The 13,677-nt window shown below is 43.4% G+C and overlaps 1 protein-coding gene across 1 annotated transcript in view; it reads right to left on the bottom strand.

Annotated features, from left to right (window-relative positions):
• Window positions 1-13,677, bottom strand: part of LRP10 (LDL receptor related protein 10) — a 284,353-nt gene that overhangs the window by 244,977 nt on the left and 25,699 nt on the right. Inside the window, exon 3 of the mRNA XM_078644877.1 lies at window positions 2,181-2,225. Coding sequence (XP_078501003.1) covers window positions 2,181-2,225 — 45 coding nt within the window. The remainder of the gene's footprint in view (window positions 1-2,180; window positions 2,226-13,677) is intronic.

Here is a 13,677-nt window from a genome sequence, read left to right as displayed (position 1 = left end):
GGTGACCAGTAGTAAGGACCAATAGAAAGCCTCCCTAACAAGGCTTAGCTTACAAAAGTGCTGTACCCCTGTGGTACTTATTAGCTATAACGACCACCAGTTGTCCTAAAGTATGAAGGGGGACGATACACTTTGAATGCACCTCTTAACTGGAAGAGCCAAGCTCTTCCATCAAATGCCACACAACATCATACAGCACATCCAGTAGACTTACGGATGGAAAGACATGGAGAAAACGAGAAATTAATGTAAAACAAGGATTAGCAGCACAATTTTTCCAGGGTGTGTGAGCTTTTATGTTCCTGTACACATTTGGTGTTGCCTTGTCAAATATTCAATGGATACAGATAAAAAACTCACAATGGGGACATCACGTTTGTGAATATTAAGGAATATAATGGAGAAGCGAGATTTGGTCAGCAGGTGCAAGTACAAGTAGGAGTGCGGCCTTGGAAACAATCAACAGCCACATTTTGACTGTAGATAGAAGCAGTTTAGTGGAGTAGCATGAACAGCTGCAATTGTAGATTACTGTATGGTCCCCTGCATCATCAGTTTAACAGGAAGATCACTAAAGGGCTCCACAAAGATGTGACAAGAGTGCCAGGGAAATGAGCGGCCAGGATCAAACGAGAATCAGCAAAGTAGTATGCCATGTGTAATGCCCATTTAACAATTGAAAACTTGGTCTGCCAAGTATGACTAAATAGAATAGGCCACCATTACTCACACTATTTCTTACTGATATGTTTCGTAGGAAGCAGCAATGTGGCGAGGTATAAAGAGATACATTTTGCTTATGTGAACAATCAATAGTATAAAGTTAGTGATACCCAGTGGTGCCTCAGGTACAATGTTCAATACCTGCAGAGTTGAGATTTACTTTTTGGGACAAAGTTTAGGGTAGAAATGGTATAGCTCAAGGTTCTAGGGTGGAATTCAGCACTGTTTGGAGTAACCTAATTTACCAATAATGTTAACAGTATTTAGCAACTATTCCTGAGGTGACTGACTCAATAACCATGGTGAGGATTAATACAATTGTTTCAGAGGTTTACTTCATGAGGATTCATGGCCACTGTTCTGCTAGACAATGCACCATTACATTTCTTTATAGATTCAGTAACCTTCAGCTGGGCAAGTGTCTGAAAGGGAGGTGTGGGAGACAAGGGGAGGAGAAAGAGGTCTGGCTATTCATATCTTTTACCAAGACATTGGCCAATGGATCAGATACTAGATTGGTGCTCAAGTTCTTTGTGTCAGAGTTTCTGGAGTAAATTTAAGGTGCCTCTTTCATTTGGCAATGGCTGAGCAAATAGGGAATCATTTTGCTCACGAAAACCAATCTTCAATTTGGTTGAAGCACTGTGTTAGTGACCATGGGTGTGAGAGTGGGTGCAAGGTGGACAAAGCTCTGAAACATCTGAATATGCTTACGAGGGCTTGAACAGGTTTTTTTGGTTTATCCCTGAAGCTTGTTTTTTGGATATTAATGATAGCTTTCAATATCCCTGCTCCCATACACATCAGTAAAAACTGTTTTCCAGTGTGAGCACTTCATCTCTTTTGAGCCCAAATGGTTCTTAATTTTATTCAGCTTCATCGTAAGGTGGACAACTGGGAGGGGTGACTGGTGATACTGGCTTCTAAACTTGGCAGCTTCTAGTTTTTCAGGGTGCTATGGTAAGTTTTACTGCTAAATATACAATTTTAGAAAAGATCTAGCGGATCATGCAGCAGCAAGCAAATGGTACAACTGATGTTGTAGAAGATTTAGTTACAGAGGTAATTACCATCTTTTAGAAAGTTGATTTTAGACCGATGATCGCAATCATATCCACAATTATGCTCAGGAAGGCCACCTCAGTACCCAAGTGTTTTATTAAAAATAGACTTGCAGAACAATTTCTGCAGAGGAGAAAGAGGAATGGTAAGCCTCAAAAGAGAGGAAGGTGATGAGAAGTCAGGGGTTAAGAAAAGGCAACATGAGGGTGGGTGAATGGCAAAGAATGTGACAAGACCATGATGAGAGTTGTGGGTAAAGAGGATCAGAAGTTAGTGGTAAAGTACTGAGGTGAAGGAAACAAATACAAAAAGAGGAGAAAAGGGATAACAGGCGAGTTATTATGATGAAAACCCAACTGCTTCCATTTTATTTTTTTTGTCAACAGGAGTCTTACCAAAGCTGGGTTCACTAAATTCTGTGTATTCTGCTATCACAGATCCTGGAAGTAAAAGATTGGAATAGTTAAAAAATGTCCCTGAGGAAAATTAAGATTCACATTTTCGCTCGCCAGACACAGACACAAACAGTCAATAACAGAGCTTCCCTAAACCATCTTAACCAGTTCAAGGATGTTGAGTAGTGCCCAAGTAAATTGGGCAGAAAGCTGTAAATCACCTCTCTGTGGATACCACTGGCTCTCAATCTTTTATCGAAAATGGGTGTCGGAGGAGCACCTAGGTGAGGTTGCGCACATTTCCTTGGTCATCAACTCCCTCTTCTTGTTAGCAACCAGTGCTTAATTTTTAATAAAATAAGTGTTGGGGCCCTCGTCAGCAGGCCACTAGAGCTGGCACCACCCATTGCCCCTGCCAGTGCTGCCAAAACAAAACAAAACTATTAACCATCACACTCCTAAAAGTGTGACAAGTCAGACTACACCAGGCCCCCAAAACTGTAAAAATACCTTGGGAAGCAGGCAGTAGGAATTTTTAATATATAATTATTAATAAACATCTGTTGTTGTGTTCATCTTTCAATTAGACCTGTCAGACTGTCATATGTACCAGTGTTGACAATTGACTGCCAGTGCGGAGCACCGGAAACCACTGGCTCAAATTAAGCACTGTTAGAAATAGGTTCCTTCTGAAGTGCTGTGTGAGCAACAGCCATCATAAGTTGGAAGGTAGAATGAGAGGTATCTCTTAGGTAGCTGTTTATACCTCTGGACTATAACAGTTTATGGTTTATGTTTCTGAAGTATCTCTTCCGTAATAGGGATGGTAAGAGGCATAGCAGGCACTTTCTCAGTACGTAACAGTGAGAAATCAACCCACGCTCCTGAGAATTTTATGTATTTAAAAAGCACTGAAAAACTCAAAAAGTCACAAGGGCTACATTTTGGCGGCCTTATCCAGTAGGCCAGAATGGAGTTGCTTTCTTTTCTGAATGTTTAATACAGAACCGAGAAACTGCTCCAGTCTCATTTTATGAAAAATTAGATGTAGGCAAGTAATACAGTTCCCGTTTGTTAACCAATGCTATAGAGTATTTTTTAACTGACGAGAACACTACACAAATGCATAAAAAAATAGTTAGGAAACTTAAAATTCCACAGGTTTTCAGAAAACTTTCAAATCTCATTTCTTTCATCCTGGTGCTTAAAAACATATACAGTTACACAATGCAGTCTATAACAAAACACGCAACTTGTGAAAAACAATGTTTCTGCAATAAGGGAGGAGATGCTCACATTCTACATGCAAGAGAAAATGTAGAAAATGAGATGATAATTACGTGCACAATCCATTTACAAGGACCATGGTTCGTATTTTTGTACCTTCTGCCCTTATGTCTCCATTTCTAGGTGTTCGGATCATCCTCCTACAAGCATTCTGAAATGAACCCTTGCTGGTCTAAAAGCATACGTAAATTTTCCACAATGTCAGTGAAAATTGTACTAGGTGTAATATTTTGTGAAGACGTTATGTGTTAAGTGTATAACCAAGGAGTGCACAGATCTGAGATTTGTAATTACTTTCTGTGTCCCGACTGTTGCTTTTCAGATGTAAAGTAATACAAAGTGTGAGTTACGTTTAGCAAGCCGCCTCGCTAGTTCTTGACCTCCACATCTCTACCTCCACTTTAAATAATTATGTTAAATGTCATATATAATAGGGCTCAATGAGGGCATCATCTACATGTGAACGACTGTTTCCTTTTTTCCTGACTAGGATTTTTGTTGGAGGATCTAAAAACAGTATTAGTCTCCATGCAGGGATAAAGATTGGAGGCAAAAATCGATATACGATGGAGGATTTTTAGTCTGTGGAGAGGACAGTACTGCTGATGTTGGTAGTGGACCATATTTTATATCACATGGATTGCATGATTTTGTTTGCTGCAGTCACTGAAAGAACCTAGTCTCAAGTGTCCTCATTTTATCGCCATGTTTGTGTGGGCGTGGACCTTATTTGAACGGAGGAGACGACTGGTTTTAAGATTATAATTTGTGTATTTTTATAGGTTGGGATTTTTCTCTCATTGAAATGCATTTGAATATTGGAGATCCTGATAAATGTACCAGTCATAGCTGATGAGATCATCGAATTTAGATTACTAAGAATACTGGGAGTCACTAAAACAACAAGAAGTTTGGTGGCGACCATAATTACATTTTTAAACAATGCCATACAGGTTAACAAAGCAGGTAAATGTCTGGCACTGCATGACATTTGTTAGAGCGAATGTTAAGTGGTCTTTTTCCCAGGCCTATACATAGGTTTTTCAGAGCATTTGGTGGTACACCTTGACACAATGATTAAATGATGGGCTCTTACTGAGCTAGATCACATCATTAGCGTAATACAACACTGTAGGTCCGACACACACCTATGCCACCAATAAAGTGATGAGTTGCATAAAATGTACACAAGAGATGTGTTTTCTCTTTTATCCTGGACAATTGATGGGCTTTGAAAATAAAATAGTCTCTATGAGAAGAATCTGTGAGCAAAGCCAATGGGGCATCCTGGTATTGCCCATACAAGAGATTTTGATGCGGCCATTTAATCAATAGCACTTGAAGGCTTTGGATCGGTAAGTGTTTTTACTTGTAATATGATGAGGGACTATGATTTGCTTTGAAAAAAGTCAAAAGGGTAAAAAGTGACTGAAATACGATTGCCTATAAATCACATGATATATTACCACCATTTTAACTACAGTCATTCCACTATTTCTTGTTAGGTAATAGAAAAAAAAAATCTATTCTCAGCTAGTAAAAAGGAAAATTGTAGTGAGCCAACCGGTAAGTCTTATCGAACTAGTGCTGGTAGGGATGCACCACTTGCTCCCAGAACTCAGACATTGGCCTTTGTATAGCACAGAAATAGGGTTGATCAGATTATTCAAGCTTAAAACTCAATACTATTCAGATCTCACAGAAGTTACTTCTGCTTCTCTTCAACAGTGGTTAAATGCCTTACGAAAGAAACATACCAACATTCATAAAGGAGGATCAGCATTGGAACAGACAGAAACTGCTGGCACAAGAGCATATAGAATTGTTTTACCAACCTAATGTGATCAACATATATCTTTTCAAATACCTGAGACTCTTTTGAAAAACTGAGGGAAATTCTTTCCAAAGTTCTTGAACAGCCAGAATGGCCAATGGCGAACTTAGACTGTGTCAACTTCCAAGAGCTAAATAGAGGTGTGATGGTAGCCAGATATCCCATCCCACATTCCACCACAAAAAATGAATATATATTTTTCCTATAGCGTGCTGGCGAATGTACAAGAAGATTATTTTTTAGGTTTATTTTTTAAGTCAGTGGCATAAATTTTCACTCTCTCTCGCTCTACTCTACTCCCAAAATGGCACCTCTCTAAAATTGCACTAAGTTTCGGGAGATAGTTATTTCCACTTTTCCTGTACAAATTTCATTTAGACCTGTAGCCTTCTTGTAAGATAAGCGAGGAAGATGTTTAAAGTAAACCTGTCTCTCTGGCGCATGACAATGCAGTAACAATGACGTTTTGCTTTCAGAACTTACAGAGGACCCATAAGCTCAGACGTATCATTGAAACACCTTCTTCTACTTTTGCTATTTTATATTAGACTTGCTTGGGGAGATTAAGGCAAATGACGGAGTGGTCACATTCCGTATGACTGGATTCTGTAAATAAGTATTATTAGCAGGTTTTAAATATATAAATACTCAAACAATTACAGTTTATCACTAACTACCAAAACTTCTAAGCTGTGGCATTCAATTTAGTATCAGAGTGCCCACGTACAAATAAAAACAAGTTAAAATGCAACACTCTGAGGTGTGGCCAGCCAAGATGCCAAACGGACATGATCTGTGCGGCCCCACGGTAAGGAGTAGGTCAGATGGGGATTGTGGATTTCAGCTGGCCCGGACAGGTAGGATGTGGAGCTTGCCTTGCCCCGTGATGGCGGACGTACTTCTCCCACCGGTGGGGACGGTCGGGGAGAGAGGACATGCATCCACCTTGAGACTAGCCCAGCAATAGAAGGGAGGGGGCGGCGAAGAACCAGCGGCCTCTCTGGGGGGGCTGCACCCCCTCCCTCTTCTCTTCAGCAATCTGCAGGTAGGGATTTGCCTGATACAGGCCGTCACCACACCATCTGCCCCTGTTGGGAAACGCAGCAATCAGGAACTTTCCAGTTGGTAAGGCGGTCTGGAATAGAACAAAGCAGAAGGGTGCCTCTTCAGTGGATCTGAAAGGTGGGGGGTGGAGGGGGACTGAGTGGACTTCGCCTGGATTGGGGTGCCCCGTTCATCCCGATTCCCCAGAGCATGAACGAAGGGGAGGGGCCTGAGTAGAGAGGCTACCGCATGGCGGCTTGGAGTGCTTGCAATGGCTGGGTGCACTTGGGGATCCCTGGCCTCTCACCTCGACACTCGGCCGGTACAGTGAGGAGATCGGCGGCTCCCTTGGTGCGACGATACACTCTAGATGCTTCCTACAAGAAGCTCTCTCCTTGGTTCTGCTGTCAACTCCTGGCCACCCTTGGCTTTTACACCTATAGACTTTATGCCACCTCAGAACCCAAGCTAACAGGGTCTCGAGCTACTTTACACTCATGGTTGCACATGAGGGGACCCCCCCCCCCCCAACCCGGGGGCAACGGAGAACATCATGGCACAAACATAGGAAGACCTCCTCGCATACTTGCAGGAATGTAAAAGGGAGTTGCACGCAGAACTCAAATCTAACTTGAACGCATCCCTAGAGACACTTCGGTCGGCACCCGCACACTGGATCTTGCTGACAAGGTGCAGGAACTTGACCAACGCACAGGCCAGATAGAGGACTCTGTGAAACTCCTTTGGGCGCAGCTCCATGCCTCCCTCTAAGTGCGAGAACTTGGAGAATAGATCACGGAGGGAAAACATCTGACTGCGGATCTTGGAGGACTTGGAGGAGGGGGCGGAAGGGCCAGACTTGGAAGCCTTTGCTACGGCCTTATTTACGGAACTACTGGGCTCTGAAAATCAAAATAGACAGAGTTCATAAGGTAGGCCCCCGAGCCCAGGTGGCACTAAGCGGCCAAGAGATGTGCTAGCAAAGCTCCACTCATTTAAGGCAAAGGAGGAAATCCTCCAGGCAACCCGGAAGGTGGGCTACATATCCTTTCAGGGCTCCTCCTGCACACTCATCAAGATATCGCCCCCTCCACCCAGGCAAGACGCCAGGAGTTCCGTCCCATCACCGAAAAGCTACAGAGGGATAACGTGAAATATAGATGGACATACCCGGTTGGCCTTGCTTTCGCATTTCATGACAAGAACTATCATGTCTCGACCCTCTCAGAGGCAGCGCAAGTGCTGGGTCTCCCTCTCTCTGAAGTGCAACAACCTCAAGATAGCAAACCGGGTTTACCAGAGACAGCGCTGGGAAGTGGGGATGGGGGAATCACTGGTTGTCAGTGTCTCGGCCCCGCCCGCAACATTAACGATAAAGACTTGGTCTAGAACTGCCCGGTTTCTGACGTTTTCACAAGGGGCACAATGTTATTTGTAGGCAGCAAGCCTAATTTTTTCTTGCTTAACTGGGGCTTGGACACTTGGCTGGCGATCTGCCCACACTGTGTATTCTGAGGAGGGGATAGACAAGAGTATTTGTTGATGTATTGGGTACATGTTGTGGATTTGGTTTAAATAGTTCTTGGGGCATGGGAACGCGGTACATACAGGGTATGGGGAAAGGCAGGGAAGATGGGCAATCTCACACAGATATGTGGGGTCACTAGGCTGGATGAGGGGACTCCCACTGGATGGGACTAGCACGAAGACGGTGTGATTGGTGACACACCTGAGTGGTTAGCAATGGTGGTCACAACACTTACCTGGATCATCAAGGGGCTCAACTCTCCTGCCAAGCGCTGCAAACTATGGAAATATTTACTGGATGGCAGACAGGACGTGGTGCCATTTAGGAGATCCACTTGAAAAGTGAGGACAAGCATAAGTTACAGCACAGAGCATATTTGTGATGTACAAATCCTCAGCTCTCACCAGGCATAACAGGTGGAACTTTTTTTTTCACTCCTTGCTGAAATTTTAACCGGAGGGATGCAAATCTGACAAGGAAGGGAGGGTGGTCATGGTCAAGGGAAGACTTCACGGCAGCATGTGTACATTTGCTTCTATATACACCCCCAATTTGAAGCAAGCCACCTTTCTTTCCTCAATGTTGTCAATGTTGGAGGGATTTGCAGAGGGAGATATTTTGTTTGATGGGGGATTTCATCATGGGTTAGATAGTTCCCACGCACACAGAGCTACCACAGGTGCATTTTCCAAAGCCCTGAAGAAAGAGTTTAATTCCATGGGCCTCATAGATGCATGGCGCACACTGCACCCTTTCGAGCAAGACTATACTTACTTCTCGCATTCTCACCAATCCTATACAAGGCTTGACTATGCATTTATCAATCAAGCCCTTTCACCTGCCTTGCAAACAGTCTCATTTCACCAGACTACCATTTCTGACCATGTGCCGGTGGCACTGGCCATACAATGGGAGGTCAGACCTTTAAAATTCCGCAGCTGTGTCTTCCCAAGATCCCGTAAACGTGACAGATTGGTGAGGGAAGAACTCAGAATGGCCATTAGGAATACTTTCTATTGAATGATCCGAACGATACTGATCAAGACAATAATTGGGACTCCTTTATGACTATCCTAAGGGGCAAATGCGTTGATGTCAGTATTGAACAGAGAACCCAAGACAAGATAACTTTGGAGGATGAAATCCAGCACACGGAACAGGCCCATAAAGATCACCTGACCTTTTCCCTGCAATGAAAGGTTACAGCCCTTAGGGGCAAGCTTAATGCCATTTATACTAAGAGCCGAGCTCACGCTACGGACGCTCAAATGCATGACCTATGAACATGGTAATAAGGCGGGGGGCACTGTCCGCTCGGCAAATGCGAACAACACGAGAATAAGATTATATCGAAAATATCAAACTAGAATCAAAGGAGGTGACAGGGAGAAGGCTCAAACATTCAGGGACTTCTATAAAACTCTTTACAGTGCAGAGCACTATAATGAGATGGAACAGATTGGCTATCTGGAGGGAGTAAGTCTCCCGAAAGTAACAGCTGCACAAAACTAGCTGTTGCAAGGGCCTATAGAGACGGAAGAAGTCTGTAACTCCATAAGAGACCTTAAACCCCACAAGTCCCCAGGCCCAGAAGGCCTAACAGCACATTTTATAAGACTTTCGACTCCAAGCTCATACCGCACCTTGTTACCCTTTTTAACTCTATGTCGAACTCCGTGGCTGTGACCCCATCAATGAGTGAGGCACTTATTTCACAAATTCATAAACCAGGAAAGTACCCACAACCATGTGGATCGTACGGCCAATAGCACTACTTAACCTAGATGTACACAACATTTTTAGCTTCTAGGGTGGAAGCCCTAAAGCCCGAACTGACCCACCCGGACAAGTCAGGCTGATTAGTGGCAGACAAACTCACCACAGCCTTCGGAGAGTCGTCTACCTGGTCGAAAAAGCAGTTTAAAAAAAACAATTTTTTTTTAAAATGTTAAAAAAAAAAAGAAACGGTTGCGCTAGAAGCAGAAAAAGGCTTCAACCAAGTGGATTGGGCTTTCTTATTTCTCACTTTACAACATTTCGGGTTCTGTGATAAATATATAGCTATGATCAAAGCCAACTATGTACAGCCTAGAGCCTGGGTCTTGGTAAACAGTGTGGGCTCGGTATCCATCCACTTGGGAAAGGGAACGAGACTAGGTTGCCCCCTCTCGCCCTTATTGCTTGCCCTCAATATTGAGCCCTTTGCCACAAAGGTGCGCGCGTCCATTCTGATTCAGGGCATTCCCTTTGGCACGGATGAATATAAGATTTCCCTGTTGGCCGATAATGTGCTGATGAGGACCTCCCCTAGCTCGACCCTAGTCACAGTACACAGGGCTTCAGGCCTTCGAATGGGTGTCAGGCTTCCGGATCAGTTTATCCAAATCCTACCTCCTCAACCTCACTCTGCTGCAAGGGGAAATGGACACCCTGATGGTGTTCATATCCTTCTGTAGGACCAAAAAGGAAATATCTTGGCATTAAGATCATAACTCAGGTCTCGGATCTCTTTAGGGTTAACTACCCACCACTTCTCCAACAACTCAAGGAGGATTTCAGCAGATGGGCCCCCATGTACATCAAATGGCTAGGGGGTATACAGGATATTAGAATGAATGTCTTACGTCTGCTATTGTATCTCTTACAAGGGATGCCAATTGACTTGGACCGTAGATTCCTTCCAGCTTCGCAATCTCGGATTAGAATACTCTTCATCTGGCAGGGGAAGAGAACTTGTCTCCATTATAGACAACCCCGACTCCCGAGGAGCTCTGGCATTGCCAGACTGGGAGCTTTGCTACAAAGAAACCCAGTTAAGAGTGATTGCAGAGTGGTCAGCACGGGAATGTCACAAACACTGACTCCATATAAACAGAACAGTGCCTGGTAGATACATTTGGCACCTCCTTTGGAAACCCCAAGCAGATCGCCCACCAAATGTGTAGCTCAGAACTCCCGCCAAGACTACTTTGCAGGTATGGGATACAGTTTCTGAGAAAACGTAATGGACCACCTTTCCTTCCCCCTGCTCCCCAAATCCATATGAATCCAGCATTCCCCCCCAGCTTTACATTGCGGTCACTTTGATGCATGGAGGGAGGAGGAGGGATGCCTCACGATGTCGGAGCGCTTTAAAAAATTGGGACATCTTGACATTTGAGAACTGCCAGAGAGACTTCCACCTACCGGAATCGGAGCATTTTCACTACACCAAACTCATACACTGGGTCCTCCACCCAGAGGTCCAGGAAGCTGCCACTGGGGATCTCCAACCCATTGAACGCCTTGTCAAAAGAGGAATTGGCTCAAGGGCTTTTCTTTACTCCCTATTGCTCTCAACAATTACCTCTCTTCTACCTCAGCATGTGGCTTTTTGGGAATGAATACTACGCAACCATATCTCGGAGGCACAGTAGAGTGAGCTTTGGACGGACATCCCTAGGTTTAATCCCTCCATGGGAGGCCCACTATAAAGTAGTATATGACTGGTACCTCTACCCCACAAAAATGCAGAAAATCTTACCCAATACCTCGGATCTCTGTTGACGAAGCTGTGGTTTACTGGGGGACTTCCGACCTATGTGGTGGGATCGTCTCACGATCTGCCCGTTTTGGGCAGAAATACTGGCCCAGATCAAAGATATACTCGGATATCAATCCCAGATGCTCCTGGGCTTGCGCTTCTGGGCCTCTGAGATGACTCCCTCAAATACCAATCCGTTTGGGACCGCTCCATACTCTGGCTATATCTTGGGCTGCACAGCTGGCAGTGGTGTACGCCTGGAAACGGCAGGAGGCAAATTCCCTGACACAATGGCATGTCAGATTGTGACAGGCTCTCACGATGGAATGCATGGCAGATATTTTTAGCTACAACTTTAAGAATGTTGAATATACCTGGGGTCCGTTGGTGGCATACCTCTCAAGGGGACTCCCGTTGCTGGCATGCCCAAAGTGCACTCCATCTCTTCCAGTTTTGAGCGACCCTCTTCAATTAAGAACAGAGTGATGATGGACCATTCCGGTTTACTAAACCCCTACTGCCTCCAGCTAAGCATTGCACAACAAAGTTACCTTGTAAACATCAGATGACATTTCCATGCGCCACCTGTTTGTGGGTGGGGGAGGTTGGTTATGCGGTATAGGTACGTTTTTGTTATGTATATTTACAGCGCAGTGCACATACTTAAGATTGTAAAGTGAGCGTTACAAGGAAATTAGCAACTGAACTGGTCAATAGTTCCATCTACTGAGAAAAACAGGGACTATACCTAGAAGTGCTGTAATGATGTACCTATGGAAAACCAATAGGAAGAGAGATTTGGCAACAAAAAAAATGCAACACTAGTCCTTGTAGGCTGTATTTATCTTGACTTCTCAGATGTGAAGAGCTTTAGAATTAATTCATATATGTGAGAAAAATATACTGTGAGTCAAGCAATAAGTCTTCAATTGTGTTATTATTTGAAATTCAAATTTCAAGTGTACACTGATTGGCCTTACTATAGGGACGGTTGCGCTTCCAATTTGAAGTCCAAAAAATGTGTGGAAACTCCCCATTTACGAGCAAGTATGCATGATGATGTTTCAATTTTAGAGAAAGAAACCAGCATGTACACCACGCTTACAATGGTTTGTGGACAGCATCTGCACCGCATGTGATGGGGTGTCTGCCCAGTGGCACTTTCTCCCTCAATTCTCACGTTACAGACATAGTCATGGGTGGGCATACGCGGGTGCGATTTCATGCCGAGTAATCACATGACCACAGCTCGAGTTGACATCAGTGAGGGACACAATAAAAGAAAAGAGGTGTTGTAGGGAACTCTTGAAAGGTTATGAAACTTCTGATGTTGTCGCTAGGGAGCATGCCAAGGTTATTATGATTAAATAACCGCATACGAGCTAAAGAGTTAAAGACAGTATCGCGCGCTGCTTAGAGAGCCAGCAACAGTTTCTTTCTCCATGTCCTGAGCACTTCTAGACATTACTACATTGCACTGAAATTATAATGTCAAAAAGTGTTTGTAGCTTGAGTAATAATAATAATAATTTTAAGTGCAGAAGAAGCTCCAATTGGAACTCCTGTGCATGTCAAGCAAATATTTCCTAGTCAAATAAGATATTATTGGGCCGGTGAAATAACTGTTTTGGCAGTCAATTAAAGAGCGCTATTCTTGTTTTCTTTAGCGGCTCACCTAGACTTTTAGACAGCTTGTTGCTAGCTTAATAAATGTGCAGGTTCTTTAAATAAGGTGATAACACTAAAGGGACCACGTCTTCAAGTTCATGGATAGGGAAAAAGTACCAGCAATACTGCTGCTACAGGTTCAGCTCATAAACTCCGGTTTTAAATCATCACATTGAACCGCATGCCATCCCAATTCCATGCTTACATACTACCATTCTCGGTCTACCTCAGTCTAGTTATCTGAGCTACCACACACAATTTGGCTGATCTTTTCTTATTGCAATTTGAATTTCTCAAACGTATCATTCTCACACCTGAATTATTAAGATAAACCAATGTTATATACTTGTACATTTTCATGAATAATAAAATTACTAAACATGCAAAAAATGCAACTGAAAAAAAATCAAATGGCGAACTTTTGTAGTGGCAGCTTTCCTTTAAGTTTTCGAAGTACAAAATAAGTAAGGCAAACCAGATTACAGAACAATGAAAACATAAAACATTTTTAATTGGGTAGTGTAGGGTAAAAATTACAAAGTGGTGTAAAATGGTCCTAGAGACAAAATTAAAATAAAACATGATCACAGAAAAATATTCTTTAGCAGGAAGA

The sequence above is a fragment of the Lissotriton helveticus genome, chromosome 5_1, assembly GCF_964261635.1.
Source record: "Lissotriton helveticus chromosome 5_1, aLisHel1.1, whole genome shotgun sequence".
NCBI classification, from domain to species: domain Eukaryota; kingdom Metazoa; phylum Chordata; class Amphibia; order Caudata; family Salamandridae; genus Lissotriton; species Lissotriton helveticus.
The sequence above is the reverse complement of the archived record's forward strand: the minus strand, read 5'-3'. Positions and strand labels throughout refer to the sequence as shown.